A 16301-nucleotide genomic window follows, 5' to 3' on the forward strand; every position below is an offset into this window, starting at 1 on the left:
AGCTCCCTAGGTGAGACACAACAGGTGACTCTAGTCGATAAAACTCAGGTGAGTAAGTGAAATGCGATCGCTGCATACGGGAAGCATTGTACACATCGTGTTTCATTGCGCACCTCTGAACATAAACATCTCAATACTAAGGAAGAAAATAAATGCAATAATTCATCTAGTTCGATCTTTAGAAACACAATGCTCCATTTAACCCAAAGCAACACAGGTGATTTTAGACAAAGACTACACAAGAGATTAATGAAAAGCCAAAGAGAATGTCATGTCTACCTGAGGGATGGGAAGACTGGTAGGCAACCACATCGTGTTCGAACTGACCTGCACAGCATACTTTGTACGGTATGTTTTATAATTCGAAACAAATGTATACTGTGGTTTTCCTTAATTCTCATTTGTAAATGTATAATTAGCGCGTGACTTTTATACGATTTCTTAACCAGCTGTGTTTTTTTTTCTACGTTGACGGGTGAAAAGGTTACACCTCACCCTACTTCCCCAACACATACACATGCACACTCAACGCACACTCGGGCTTGCAGACACATGCACATGTATAACTGTCAACGCCAAAGCATGTCACCCAACCATCCCGCGTACATCATCTGTTGTGTTTTTTTCACGCTGAGTGATGTCCTCATCCCAGAATCCCGATACTATATAAAACTGGGGTCTTGGGGGTATCTTAGTGGGTAAAGTGTTCGCTTTCCATGCCGAAGAGACGGGTCCGATTCCAACTGAAAATCCGGAAGTTTCTGGTGTCCCAGCCGTGATATTGCTGGAACATGGTTAAAAGTGGTCTAAAAATAAACTCACTCACTTAGCGCAACTCCCACTCTTCAAAATAACACGTTCTGAAAGATACAACGAAAAACTTAAGAACACATGTCATTTGTAGATTTAAAGTCAAATTACCATTTAACAAATTTCCTTAAAATTATGACTTTTATTACAGCATAATTTTATCACACTATTTCTAGTGTTATAAGTTTGATGCCTTTATATGCGTACTGCGCTCCACATTGTGGCCTACAACCATTTAAATAGAATCGCGATTACTCTGTGCGCCAGCCTAATTTGGGTCTTCTATCCAAACTAGCTCAAAGTCGTCAGTACAACCAGTGTTACATGGCGATCAGATGTATTGAGATTAAGTCAGACTAGTGTACTATTTATAAATTATTTACGCTAAAGTGTCCACGAATGTCCTAAAACCTTCCGCATAAATGCAATCAAGATGAGGATCGGCTGGCCGCATGAGTGCCATGGGTTAAAGTGATGATATTGATCGTTGCTCTTTCTGTCTGCTTTAGAAACAATTTGTTTACGACTGGAATGTAGCCAATTATGCCGCCTTGAAACAATATTCAGCAATTTTACGCCGTTCTCAGATATTCCAGCTATATGGCGGCGGTCTGTAGATAATCGAGTTTGGACTAGACAACTCAGTGATCGACAGAGCATGAGAATCGACCTGCGCAGCTGGGAACCGATGACATGTGTCAACCACGTCAGCGAGCCTGACCACCTGATCCCGTTAGTCGCCTCTTATGACAAGCATGAATCACTGAGGGCCAATATTCTAACCTGGGTTTGAAACCCTCTGGGTTTGCACTCTAGAGGCAGGATGTGTGCTGAAAGACTTCACATACCTGTACAAAGCACACAAACACATATACACACATGCACACACTTACGCACGCACACACATCCGCAATAAGTTAAGTCACTCTGTTCTACCAACCACTTTCCAAAAGTACGTACCGGGGTTTGCGTGAAAACCAAACTTCACCTTCAAGGAAGGATGACAATATATGGATGAACAACTTCGTTATGGCTATGAAAGCTATGTTCTCAACTTCTAAATGTGTCTCAAAGAAGTTCACCTTCAAGGTAAACACATAGGGGCGAAGCACTTTGGTGCTGTAACACTGTGATAATGACTCACACGTTAGGGCCACAATACGCCAGGTTGTAAACCAGTAAACTTCAGCCATAAACAACGCCTGTCTCTCGTGAACCTCGATAACACCAGGAAACACAGTGACACTGGGTTTATTGGTACTCGAACATTACTCCCACAGTTTTGCCATACACGGCTGTCTGCCAGACACCTGTGTTGTTGTTTCTAAACATTTAAGTATTGACTTAAATTTTGTGTATTTTATGTCCATATGAAATAATTGTAACTTGGAACATTCAACCTCAGTTTTGATGGGTGAGAGTGAGTGACTTGGGTTTGACGCCCGTTTGAACAGAGTTTCTGATATATCACAGAGTGTCGAGGAAAGCTCGAACGTGAAGCAGGTTTCACATGTTTACAACACACTTGGAGAATCCACGGTTCAGCCAGGGCGTGCCTACCATTATAAAAAAGAGCCCGGACTTGCACATGTTTGTTGCTAAAAAGGTAAATCGAAACTACCTAAATATAAAACTTTACACCCCATCGGGCTTACAGGAAAAATTGGCTTGCTCTGCGCCTCGGTGCTGACCATCTTAGAAACACAATCAGGATTCGAACCCTTGATAGTTTCTGCACAGTCAATTTAATAAATTCACCTTAGATTATATTTTGAAATACGACACTATGACATCTCTAGTGGTGAAAAGATAGTTATACTGAACATGTGAAGTCCTTGACATGAGCGTCGCAAAGCGCACTATCATTGCTGTTATCGACTAGTATAACCTAACCAGGTAAGGCTCCGATAATTGAAAAATTCAGGTCACCGTCCAATATGGCGTCTGCCGTGACACTGTCGGAAAATATTTCGAGGAAGTGAATATTCACGAGTCTAAGGAGGATCATTACATAACATATACTATACAGGTACTGTATACCATAATCTAACACTCTAGATGTAACTGAACGCAATCCTAACAACTCGATCTTGTTCTAGGAAGCTTCAAACTTTATATCTTAAATTGTTTGTTTTGAAATCATCATGAAATATACTATTCACCTGTTCACCTCTTTGTACTGTGAACTCTTGGTGCTGCAACAATGGTGTTTGTAACTGATGAATTTGTATACCTGTACCACTTTGGATCGATCTTGACAAAGTTTACACAAGTTATCGAAAAGACATCATTAGGCCAGTGTGATGATGTTGGCCACAGTGTCTCCTAATTTACCAGTAGAAGAGTTATATGTTTTATTCACAATAACAATACCGTTTTCAGTGTAATCCACTGTTTAAATATTTTGTTACTGTCATGCTGACATGCTGCACACAAGTACATTCGTATCTGATATGCTGCCAGGTTGACAGTATTTGAATTCTATTTGGTTTCTGACTATGTCACAGTCAGAGGGACTTTCGCCACGCGACTACTTGTCATTTCAACTATAGTCAAACTATATACTTATTAAAATCTTGTGTGGAACTGAGCTATTGTCTGTGAAATAAGTTCTACAAGAATAACTGTTGAAATTATAACACACACACACACACGTACATACATACACACTTACCTATCTACCTACACACACACACGTACACACACACGTACATACATACATACATACATACATACATACATACATACATACATACATACATACATACATACATACATACATACATACATTGTTGTCATCGTGGACTGGCACGTGATATAGATACAACCCATAGATATATAAGCATTCTCCCCCTTGGCTATATAATATGTACCATCTATTCTATAAAACAACACACAATGACCAGCAATTTCTTCCATGTACAACTGTTTGTTATACTGATTAGTTATAGCAATGTGGAAATTGCAAATGTCGCTTGACAACTTTCGTGTCAACGTTATCCGTAAAAGACCATTGTTTAATATGCCTCATACAGAAACAGTACATACAAACTATGACCTTCATTTGGAAGAATATGAAGTACCATGTCTTTTTCAATATATAAGAAATATACACATTTAAGTAACAGCTTTCCACCCTCGTTACAGAATCACATTGGTATAATTTTTGCTTGAAAAATTATCTCCTACACTCTTAATGCACTATGCACAATTTATGCAAATTATTCAAAATGAGATCCTCAGAGATATGTGACTCAAACTGAATTATTTTATTTTCTTAAATCTGTGCTATTGGCCACGTGGCCTGAATTACGAAACAAACTTGAGAGATTGATGTGTAATATACAAACTCAACAAGCAATCATCTGCATTCGAGTGAGTTTTGTTTTACGCCGCACTCAACAATATTCCAGCTATATGGCGGCGATCTGTAAATAATCGAGTCTGGTCCAGACAATCAAGTGATCAACACCATGAGCATCGACCTGTGCAAATTGGAACCGATGACATGTGTCAACCAAGTCAGCCAGCCTGACCACCCGATCCCGTTGGTCGCCTCTTGCAACAAACATTGTCGCCTTTAATGGCAAGCTTGGGTTAGTGAAGACCTACCTATTCTACCCCGGGTCTTCACGGGTCACACTTGCAGGCGCATCTCATATTTACAAATATTACATTCAATTACCAGCTATTAGATTCGTGTTCTTTCGTTCCCAGATGCTGTGACCAAGCAGTCAAAGTGATTGTCCCGTGGCACAATGGATATAATGTGGTCTGTAGTTCTGGCTGTGACCAGCCTACTTCCCCTGCTTTCAGCCCAGGACAGAATATGTGAGTTTGTTTTCTTTGTTTATCGATTAATGAGTGACTGTGTGGTTTTTACGCCGCTTTTAGCAACATTTCAACCAATTCACCCCGAGGGACATGGAAAACGGTCTCCAAACATTGTACCCATGAGAGGAATCGAACCCGGTTTTCGGCGTGACTCTTTACCTACTAGGCTACCCTACCGCAATGTTTCAGCATTATCACGGCGAGGGACACCCAAAATGGTCTCCAAACAGGGTACATATGAAATGAATCGAACCCGGGTTTTCAACGTGAGGAGCTACCTGGAGCTACCCAGCAGTCTCTGCTTGTTGGTAAACGCCACACTCAGCAATATTCAAGTTATATGATTGCTGTTGCTGTAAATAATGGACATGACAATCCAGTGATTGACATGATGAGCACACTACCTTGAAATATGCAGCTTGGATAGCAGGATACCGTGACATGCTTCAGCCAAGTCAGCGACCCCGACCAACCCATCTTTTTAGTAGCCTTTTCTGACGAGCACAGGTAGCTGCACGACCAATTCTACAGAGGATCGTTACGTGTGTTTCTCTCAGGCATGCAAACCCGTGAAGGTCGCGGGGTAGAATAGACCTTCAGCAACCCATGCTTGCCATAAAAGGCGACTATGTTTGTCGTAAGAGGCGACTAACGGAATCGGGTGGTCAGGCTCGCTGACTTGTTTGACACATGTCATCGGGTCCCAATTTCGCAGATCGATGCTCATGTTGTTGATCACTGGATTGTCTGGTCCAGACTCGATTCTTTACAGACCGCCGCCATATAGCTGGAATATTGCTGGGTGCGGCGTAAAACAAAACTCACTCACACACTCAGGCCTGTAGTGCCTACAAATCAGTGAAGGTCAGAATATGATGTGTATTCGTCATTTGTGTTCTATTCCCATTTCCTAAAGACAAATACCCCGATGAAGATTTTGTGCACAGGTCGGACAGTGTTTAAAAGTCCTAAATCCTCAAGAGCTGTATGTCAACGGTCGATGTATAAGACACATGATGGCTACATACGGGAAATGTGATAGGGATGTACGCCCTGTAGCAAACATTTCGAATTATTTCATTAGATGAAATAGGTGAAAAACCAATGACAACCCAACATTAAAATTCTCTTTTAATGAAGACTGTTTAAGGCCAAAGTGTTCAGTTGTATGAGGGGCAACGTCGTAGCCTAGTGGGTAAAGTCTTCGTGAGTCACGCAGAATACCCGGTTTTGATTCTCCACATGATTAAAATGCGTGAGGTCCACATGTAGTGTCTCCCACCGTGATACTGATGATATTGCTTCAAATGGCGTAAAACTACACCCACTCATTTGTCAGGTCTGGGTTTGATCCCTCCATGTGTACAACGTACGAAGTCCGTTTGTGATGTCCCTCACAACTGCACCTGAGAACTGACTGATCACGTCGTTTGAAATGTATCATGGTAGCTGACATCCAGATATTTTCACTCTTAATGTGTATCACTCTTAAATGCCGCCCAAAGACCTTCTACTTTGGGAAAGGTAGGGTGGGGAGGCACTGTGGTTACTGTGTTCGCTCGTCGCGCTCGTGACCCATGTTCGATTTCGTTTATTTAAGTCAGCCCTGTTATTGCTAGAAAATGGCCAAAAGCGACGTAAACCTGTTGTGGATTGACAATCGTTTGAAACTTTCAGGACGTGACTGGATCATAAAGGTTTTTACACATGTGTTTGTGCATTGTATTTTTCACATGCAGAGAAGGATAAAAAAATATATTTTCAAATATGTACATTTCATATTAGCTGTGGGAAGAATTTAGATAGTTTTGGATTCTAACACCCTTCTTATATCATAATATTATATTAATGTGGTACCTTCTTCATATACTTGTGAAGATCCAAGTTAGAACTGATCTTCAGTAACCGTTGCCTGCGCCCTTCCTATGTGATGTTTTTCAGTAGTAGTTTCTTGATATAACTATTAACTATTCCAGATGATATGGACCGGTTCGCCACGTGCGGACAAGACATCTCCGTCTTCGACAAGGACGTTGTCCTGAACGGCCGATCTAACGCCGCCCCTGCTAACCCCCCACTAGAGTGCACCGTCTACCTGACGTCTGGCTACACTGAATCGGACGGAAGATATCGTTTGCAGATCATAATCGAAGCTATTGACATCCAGGACTGCAAGGTGCACGTAGACGTCTTCAACGGCAGAGGAGCCTACGGGACATACCTGGTGAGTCGTCGTTCACGTCGAAATTTAATATCATCGGCAAGTGCATTTGTCTCGTTAAGTTTGATAAACGTTGTCATTCTCCAGAAAGTTTTATGTGTCGATGTTTCATTTTCCCACCGAACGATTGAACGATTTATCTTCAGACGTGAAAACCGTTCTTCATTATCAAACTTCAAATCGAGCTTGAAGCATCCAGGATCATAGTACCACTGTACGCATGTTATAGTATTAGAAATCTTAACATACTAGAGGTCCTAGGGGTAACAGGTTAAATATCGGTACCGGAGAAAACACGCCTCCGAGGTTTTGGTAGACAATGTAAAACCGGAGGGGGAGGGATTTCCCGACCCCGATCTCCGAGGAGAAGTGTTTTCTCTAACATATATACCGTCAATGATGGGTAATTACAATGTAGATTATCATTTAATGAAGCTACGTAACAATGACTGAAGCGCGCGTAAAATCAATTTTATGACAGTAACTGTAAGTAGATAATTTAACCCCACCACTTCCGTCGGCCCGGTGGCCGGTGGTGGAGAGTCTGCCTACTTAAATCTTGAACGATATTTTACAATTGATTTCAAACACCCGCGTATCATTTGAATGTCAATGTTCATATAAAGTTAGGAAAAGTTCAACCTGGGAAGCTGTCTTACTAAAACCTGTCCCTCCAAAACAAAAACCTCAAATGCGGTTGTTCTGGGAAAAGAAAAGATGACCTAATATAAAGTGAGAAGCACACTTTAGGTTTATATTATGTACATAAACTCTCTCAAAAGGACATTTCTATTTTTGAAAATATAATATTCATTGTTATTGCTGACTTAGTTACCTTTGTGGATTCATTTCAAAACGGAAATCTCATCATATACAAAGACTCCGATCACACTGTCACAGTTAAAGCCAAGATTTAGTTTTGTATTTTCACATTATCTTCAATGTGTCTGTAATACACCATTGTTGTCAACATTTTCAAAGATAACAATCCAGCGTTGTGATTTCCTTTTCAGAAGTTCACTGCATGTAATGCCATTTTAAAATTGATATATATTTCTTTAACAACTCGTTAAAATTTTAAAGAGTTCAAGGTAATGTTGATTTGTTTTTACTTACTTAGTTGATGAGGTTGGCCGCGGAATAGTTGATGCAAGATATCAAGGTATCCGTTATGACCTTGTGTATAAGCAACATACACTCGTTATTTATTTCATTTAGTTCAAACTGATAAATACGTACAACTAAATATATAAACTATGACACATAAATAACATTGACATGAGAGGTAGGATGGTTTGTTTGTTGTTTAACGGCTCATCGTTTCCAGCGGTCTATTTGTTATAATCTAGCCTGGACCAGACAATCCAATACTCACCTGCATAAGCAACGATCTACGTCATTGGAATACAGTGGGTTGTATCAACCAAGTCGGCGATCCTGTAAGAAAAATCACTCATTTTTTTTCTCGCTGCTATACTTTAAAGCCCAACCTATTGAATGTTTTCAGAGGAGTCTCGGTTGCAACAGCATGAGCACGGACACGCTGTACACCGATGGAAGGGAGGCAACTGTCAGGTTTACGAGACCCTCTACGCTCTACCAGACGGCATATGACTTCGTCTTCAAGATCAGGACTTACCGTACGTATCGTTCGTCACACTTGTTTAGCGACATTTCCTATGTTTCAAGTCATATATGTCCTTATATGTTGGACATTCATAAATCTGTTAAGACACGTTGTGTACATTTACTGATTTTATGGAGTTTTCAAGGGAAAACTGGCCTTTACTGCTTGACAAGTATTAGATGAGCCAACTAAGTGAACGCGTTTGTGACAAGCAGGCGTGACAAGTAATCTGGACGAATACACTTGGTTGGTACAGGTAGATTGGCGATTAAGCACGTGCAATACATGCTGACCGTGCCGTGAAATCAATACCGCTACTGTTTAACACGTGTCTCGTAGCGCGATTTAGTTCAGCAAAACACCATCTCGACACGTTTCGCGTGAGGAAATTGAACTTTTCAATATTTAGACAACCTGTTTCCTTCTTGTTTTAAATGGAATGTACTGGAGTGCGATCCATATATGCAAATTGGTGTTATTTGTCAGGTCGTGGCTCATCTAATACTTGTCAAGCAGTAGTAACCCATGCTTGTCCTAAGAGGCGACTAACGCCATTGGGTGGTCAGGTTCGTTGACTTGATTGACACATGTCATTGGCTCCCAGTTGCGCTGATGGATGCTGTTGATCACTGAATTGTCTGGTCCAGACTCGATTATTTGCAGGCCGCGGCCATATAGCTGGAATATTGCTGAGTGCGGCATGAAGCTAAACTCACTCACTCACGCTAAGAAAATGGACTGATATGAATGATCTTTTCATCATGTTCCAGGTGATATTGATGAGGGAGGATACGTGCCAGGCACCAACAAGCTGTCCCCGGGAGCAATCATTGGCATCGTTATCGGCATTGTGGCGTTGTTTGTCGTTGCCATCCTCATCCTCTGGTGCTACAAGTCAGGCAGGATCGGCAACTATTACGGTAGAGGTTATCCCGAAGAGGAAGACAACATGTCCGTCACTAAGACTACGTCTATGGGAGAGTTGAATGACGGCCATTTGGTGAAATCTGAGTCTCTCGGCTCAGCTATTGACTATAGAGATCCTGGTGTGTGGACTAGTGTTACCAATGGGCAGTACGCACCAGGTCAGCCTAGAAAACTGGGACGGAACTTCTATCAGAAGAATGAGAAAAGAAACGTTAACCAAGAAGGTAGACAACTTAACAGCATAAACACTGATGGTCAGGGTCAAGGGTACAGAACCAACAATGATCAGCGGTTGGACTCTGCTTATGACGATTCCTACGAACCTTATGACAGAGACACTAATGTTAAGCTGAATATGAATAAGAACGGCGACGCTGCTGAATGGAAGAAAGACGAAGGGACGTTTGAGAGAAACGGAAGCAAACGTGCCAGCACAGGAAGTAAGGGCCAGGGAGGTCAAAGGTCATCTTACGTAGGTGAAGGTGATCCTCAAGGTAAAGATGAAGAAGGGCACGGTACCTTAGAAAGAGAGAAAGGTACGAGAGGGAGTAGGGGGAGTAAGAAAGGTGAGGAGACAGACTTGAAAGGAACCTTAGACCAGGATGAACAAGCTCAACCTGGATATGACTCCTTTGCCAGAGACGCTCCTGGTGGTACTAAGCTGAGATCTAGCGACAGAGACAGCACACGAGGTAGTAAGAGGGACAAGAAGAACACCAATGGTGCTCCTGGTGCTCCTGAAGATGACGTCGCAGAAGCATCGGAGACACTACTGAAGTCTGCACCTCCTTCAGGACCAAAGGGGAATCTTAGCAAGGACAAACATTTCTTTCCGGATAGTGAGAATGAAGGCGAGAATCCTGATTCCATGGACGTACAAAGTGAACCTGAACTGAACATGCCAGATCCCAATAAAGCATCCCCCTCAGCCAAAAAGAGAAAGAAAAAACGTGGTAAAGATGGAAACATCCCCGGCTCTGATCTCCCCCCTGAAGCTCAAGAGCCTGTATTTACAACGACAGGCTCTGAGGCCCCTTATGACCCATCAGCCAGTCTCCCGTACACGGCCTATGGTGTCCCAAGCTATGATGCCATGTACCCCAACCAATATGGGATGCCTTATGGCATGATGCCAATGGGCGGATTTGCCCCAATGCCTGGCCAAGCCTATGCCTATTATCAAATGGGACCTATGCCAGGAGCACCTGCTACTGGGATGCCAGGTGACCAACAACCAGTGATGGCAGGCCAGGCTGCCTGGTATGTACAAGACACCCCACAAGGCCCTGTGAAGAAGGGTTTCATGGTGACAACGTCACAAGAGCCATCACAAGCTTCTAAAAGGAAACACAGGCGTGGTAGAAACGGTCCTGATGACCACTCGGAGATTGGCCACCCTGGAGGCCCGGGGTACACGTCCACCCCTGGAGATGCCCTAACCCCTAAACGGGGACGTAAGAATAGGCCGAATGCCCCAATTGATCCCATGGACATATCAGCGATCGCCGCTGGTGGACCGCCTCCCGAACCTGGTGCAGGCCAGAGGTCAGCTGTGATGAGGTCGGGGGTGGATCCTCACACTGGGATGCAGACTAATCAAGTGATGTGGAGGGACACAATTGTTGACCCGTCTGACCCTCCGCCTGACGCTAATCCACAGATCACCAGGAAAACCCTGACACGGATCACAACTCGTAGTGGACATGGAGATTTACCTACTGACCAAAATCCAAGTAAGTGAAAAATGGGAACATTTTTAAGTGAATGTGTGCTTTTATTATTACGCTTTCAACAACATTCCAGTGCAATGTCTGGGGACACCAGAAATAGGCTCCACACACCATAGCCATGTGGGGAATCAAATCCGAGTCTTCGTTGTGATGAGCGAAAGCTTTAACCACTTGGCTACCTGAGTTATAAACGTAGAACAATAAATGATACACACAGAACGGTAGAAGCATACGAAAACAACCGGACGATACATGGAATTCACAAAATGTCCTATCAGTGTTGAGTTTCGAGTTTTAGATTCGCCGTCCAAGTGAGCTGTGACCCGTCAGCGCAGTACCTGTGGTGTAACTGTAGTAATAATGATGATTGTATGTAGGCGTGAGACTACATGGTCTTGACAAACCTAGACACATAATAAAAAGCGAACTGGGACTCGAACCCACAAAAAATGCGTGGTTGCCTGTCAAAGGGACGTAACGCGCTCTAGCCTGTAAAAGGGACGTAACCCGTGTGTAGTTTTGAGGGCATACTGAACTGTTATGCAGATGCAGAAATGTTATAGGTGACACTGGTTATTGAGAGATGTTCGCACCGTGACTTTTTGCACTATGTGGCGACTGCTGAGGATGAATTTGCATACTATAATAAACTCAATATTTTCCAAGGAGACGCAGGTAGCCAAGTCATTTATTCGCTGTGTCCAGGAAATGCGCTCTTTGGGCACGACAGGAATCTGTGAATGGCGTCTCGAATCTCTGTCTGCACCGATTATATTTCCTCTTTTGCTAGCACTGTTGCCGAACTCGTTGATTCCACAAACATGTAGAACGTCAGACATCTGTATTACTGCGGCCTTTAGACATACATGTCGTGCTAAAGCACTGCTAAGAGTGGCGGTCATGCCAACCAGAGACCATATAATAAACCCTCTATTATATAGTCTCTGTGCCAACTCACTAAGTGAATGGAAATAAACTGCTTCGATGCACTGAATAAGATGTAATGAGAAATCCTTTCATTCAAACCTGAATTGAAAACAAATATTGAATATTTTTTTAATCCTACCGTGACTTAAAGTGTTTTAAATGAATCGGATAGAAATGAGTGTGTATGTTTTTACGCCGCTTGTAGCTATATTCCAGCCATATCACGGGAATCGAACTCGGGTTATCAGCGTGCCGAGTGAACGCCTTCTCCACTAGGATACCCCACCGCTTTATCATATACGGTACTTGGCCTTGCAATTCCCCATGAAATGTTGAAATAAAAAGTATTGATTCTTCTTATCTTGCAGTGGGGTACAACGACTACTCCGATCGTCTGGGTATAGAAGATGAGACCCCAGCCTTCCTGTCCCCATCACGGCCAGCCCTACCCCCTGCGGCCGTCACACCCGACGCATCCAATGTCGACTTCTATCTAGGTCAAGGTCATCACCCAGGTGCCCCGGAAGCAGTTGTGCACAAGGCCACTAGTAGGAACAAAGCCTTTCGGGACAGAATATCTTTGGAAGATTCATACGCATAGCGAAAACTTGGACTTTGTTAACTGTTGGTGTGCTTGGAATGTTTGGATTTGTTTTACGTCCGGACATGTTAAACGCATGATGGGAGATTTAGAAACTGCTGCGTTCTGGTTTATTCAACATTTTAACCACGATAATCGCTCAGTTTGTGAGACAGCATTACCCGTTACTGTTCACTCATTTCTGAAAGGAAACGAGGTAAGGGAGATAACTCGTGGTATGAAACAGTTGGGGCGGGGCAAGGCGTCATAATGAAAACATTTCGCTACATGCTTTCTGAAGTGCGATGTGAAGAAACAGATTGATTTGAAGAGTCTCACTTCCATCTCAGCTGACTGTCAGTGTTGAAGGCTACTGTTAGGACATGCGGGGGTTGACAGTCGTGACGTGTGTGATACTTTTGACGTGTGTGATACTAAATAACTAACTATATGTTTCTCTGTCCATGTACAAACCGCGTTAGTGTTTTTCTGATGAGAATTCTGCACCAACCTTCATAAAATTGTATATTTATATTGTACGGACACTTCATAGGTTAGGTTGACTGATTTATTTGTGTAATCACCATGGATACTTAGAGATCTATGTGTTTATACCAATTGATAGAAGTCACCACGTATATTTAAAAACTCAGTAAATCCCCACTAAATCATACTTGAATATTTTATATTTACTAACGGCTTTACCTCAGCAAGTGATCTTGAACAACATTGTCATTCATGTTTGCAATTTGATATGTCCGTCCCCTGATCTCAAATCCTTTCCATTTTTTGCTAGAACGCCCTTTGATATGCTTTCATTGCATGCCGCCAGTTACTTAATCAGGAGTATGTGTTGAACTTGGTTCCGTGTTATGTAACTGTACACATATATCGCTGCTATGAGTGTAGCAAACAGTCGACGCAACGCAGAATGGGTACCAGTTTACATGTACACGGACTCCTGCCTGAGGCTTGGGCTCCGCTCAAAGGTACAACCATAAGAATATCAAGTATGACGGCATGGTTTTACGTGAAATATTGTTAAGAATAATCACACTTTTTTTAGACAGTGTCACTTATGTATTTACATTTTTAAAAAATCTCTTTGTTTTAACGTTTTGTATTTTAATGAGATGGTTTCGGATATATATTTGAAGAAAAAGCAGAGGAAACTTGAATGAAATTCATCGTCAATTTCGCACGTCCCAAAGGGTACAATTTCGTTCTTTTAGGGGAGATTTGTGCCACCTACCCAATTCTAGATAAACAATAGCAGGAAGTTCTAAGAAGAATTCATAGGAGCCAAGATGAAAAGGCCATACGTCAATTAGCTTTCAAGGACAAATTCAGGTTTGGAAGTACGATAACTGGTACTTGTAGATGAAATTGGAATCTCCATGCTTGAATTGCTATATCATGTAACCTCAAGGAGATAATTTGGAAAATATCTTGCTATTTGAACCTTGAAACGGCTTCTACAGATTGTATTAATTTGCTGTCGCTATTATTTATACATGCTTCATTATATAATCATATTCTACTGTCTCCAAACGTTCAAAGGTTACCATACCACTGTTCCAAATGAGAAGATTCAAGTGCGCTTAATACCATCTTGACAGGTTAACCGCCAGAGTGCAGAAAATGATAGTATTTTTTGTGACATGTAGCTATGTTAGTATGTTCATGTTGCTTTGAGGACATACCTGATTCGATTATGTTTGCTCCGGATGAAGTTCATCACGATCATACATAACCGTGGTCATGGGCTTTACCGTAGTAAAAGGGTCTGACATACATCACATAAATTGCCGTGCAATCGTATACATTTGTGTTTCATACTTGAACGTGATATGTAAGTCGGAACGAATGCTGAGTCCTGGGCCTACATTTTCGAAGCTCTCTTAGCGCTAAGATAGTGCCAGGCATTGACACAACTTACGATTACCTTAGCACTAAGAGAGGTTCGAAAATCCAGGCCCTGGGGCTCCTTTCACGAAGGAAAACTTTTACTAAGGTTAACCTTGACTAACAATTCTTTAGCATTGCACCAAGGTTAGCTTACCTTCGTGCTTTGTGAAAGGGTTGAAAGGGGGCCCTGATTTACAAAGCGTTCACAGCGTTACCACATTTATAAGATATAGAGTTACGACAGTTCGTAACATTACGAAGACTTTGTGGATATGGACCCTAGGGGCCTAAGAAAAGAATAACACAGCATCTAGTTAGCTTTTAGAGGTGTAGTTTATCGTTGTTTCGTTGCTGTACAGTAGTAGTTTTAGCTGAATGTTTTATATATTTGTTTTGAAACACACCCCGTGGGTTTCGTGTTTCTGCTTTTATGATCCATAATGATCCATATCTTGAAAGCTACATGATCTGTAGTCAATCTTGCCAAAGCTGATGAAGGTTAGGGGAAACAACAAGTTCCCTCTACGCTGCGCTTGTTGTGTAAATAGACGGAGCGTCGGAGTGTACAACCACCTCGTGCTATTCTTTTCACGTAGTCATATATGCTATTGTATTCTGTTTTAGTGTAGCTGGCTGATTTTTCAACTCATGGTACTATTTTGGTTAATGAGTCATTGATATGCTATGGATTTGATTGGATTTGATGCATAGTATCTTGGGTATACTAGATACAGGACCCATGTAAAATCAAAACGTACTCCTGAAGGATTCTCTGGGTTAAACACTTGATTGGTTTGTCGTATTGTTGCAAATAATTTTGATCGACCTCCGGACGAGTCTTCTCGAAAGTTACGGAAAGAGACGAATGTTTACGAATGTACCCGAGCGGCATGGATTGGTGCTCAGCATGTCATCCATTCCTTCCTCATTTTCAGCAAGGCTATTCTTAGGCCGCGGTGTATTTAGGCCAGATATAACCGTCTTGTGTTATACATGCCTCGTCTTAATATTCAAAACACTCGTACAATTCCTATAATAAAAGTTCCAATGAATTTTATAGATACATTCATCTGCTCATTATGGAGGAAGTACAGATTCTCTTACTTCCAAAATTATCTTATTTTATCCAATTGTATATTGCCCATTGTGAATGTTTGTATATAATTTATTATTTGCTCAGAGCTTAGTATTGTTTTCACTGGTCTAGATGTTTCATTAGTTTCGATCATATTTCAATCATATCAAAATTTGTCCATCTTCAGCTGAAAACAACACCGTTATTTCAAGTTTTATAACTGTAAATATTATATTTTTTACCTCAGTAGAATCAAGCATATCAGTATATATAAGATTTTAGCAATAATAACAAATGACAAGAAAGCAATTAAAAAATTAAAAAGAATTATGAAAATGTGAGCTGTTGTCTTGTTGCTTATGTGATACGAAACCAATGATTATCTTCCAGTTTTAGAGAATCGTATGTAATACTGTAACCTGACTAAGTATCCTTCCGACCAGAGGGACGGTAGCCAAGTGGGTAAAACGTTCGCTCGTGCTGTGACTGCATGTCTTTTCAAGGTATTTCAAGAAGGGGTGCTATGCTCAGGCATAATAAAACGATGTCACTACGTCTAACAACATCCTTGTGTGCAGACTCTTTCCGTGTTGTCACAGTTCCCGAGTGTACAGTACACAATCCTGTGCACTTAAGAGAACCCACGAATCCGTTGGCATGTG

General features: G+C 41.8%; 1 protein-coding gene across 1 annotated transcript; it reads left to right on the forward strand.

Annotated features, from left to right (window-relative positions):
• Positions 1–2704: 2704 nt before the first annotated feature.
• LOC137296417 (uncharacterized) lies at positions 2705–15963 on the forward strand. Its single transcript, XM_067828211.1, has 6 exons — positions 2705–2839; positions 4528–4641; positions 6621–6868; positions 8373–8505; positions 9263–11152; positions 12445–15963. Exons 2-6 carry the CDS (start codon positions 4569–4571, stop codon positions 12675–12677), a joined length of 2577 nt encoding a protein of 858 aa, XP_067684312.1. The 5' UTR covers positions 2705–2839; positions 4528–4568; the 3' UTR covers positions 12678–15963.
• Positions 15964–16301: the final 338 nt, after the last annotated feature.

This window comes from Haliotis asinina, chromosome 9 (assembly GCF_037392515.1).
Source record: "Haliotis asinina isolate JCU_RB_2024 chromosome 9, JCU_Hal_asi_v2, whole genome shotgun sequence".
Lineage (NCBI taxonomy): Eukaryota > Metazoa > Mollusca > Gastropoda > Lepetellida > Haliotidae > Haliotis > Haliotis asinina.

Coding starts and splice junctions, on each gene's coding strand:
- LOC137296417 (XM_067828211.1), top strand. CDS start 4,569: ATGGATATAATGTGGTCTGTAGTTCTGGCTGTGACCAGCCTACTTCCC. Junction 8,506..9,262: donor CTTCAAGATCAGGACTTACC/GTACGTATCGTT, acceptor ATCATGTTCCAG/GTGATATTGATGAGGGAGGA. Junction 11,153..12,444: donor ACCTACTGACCAAAATCCAA/GTAAGTGAAAAA, acceptor CTTATCTTGCAG/TGGGGTACAACGACTACTCC.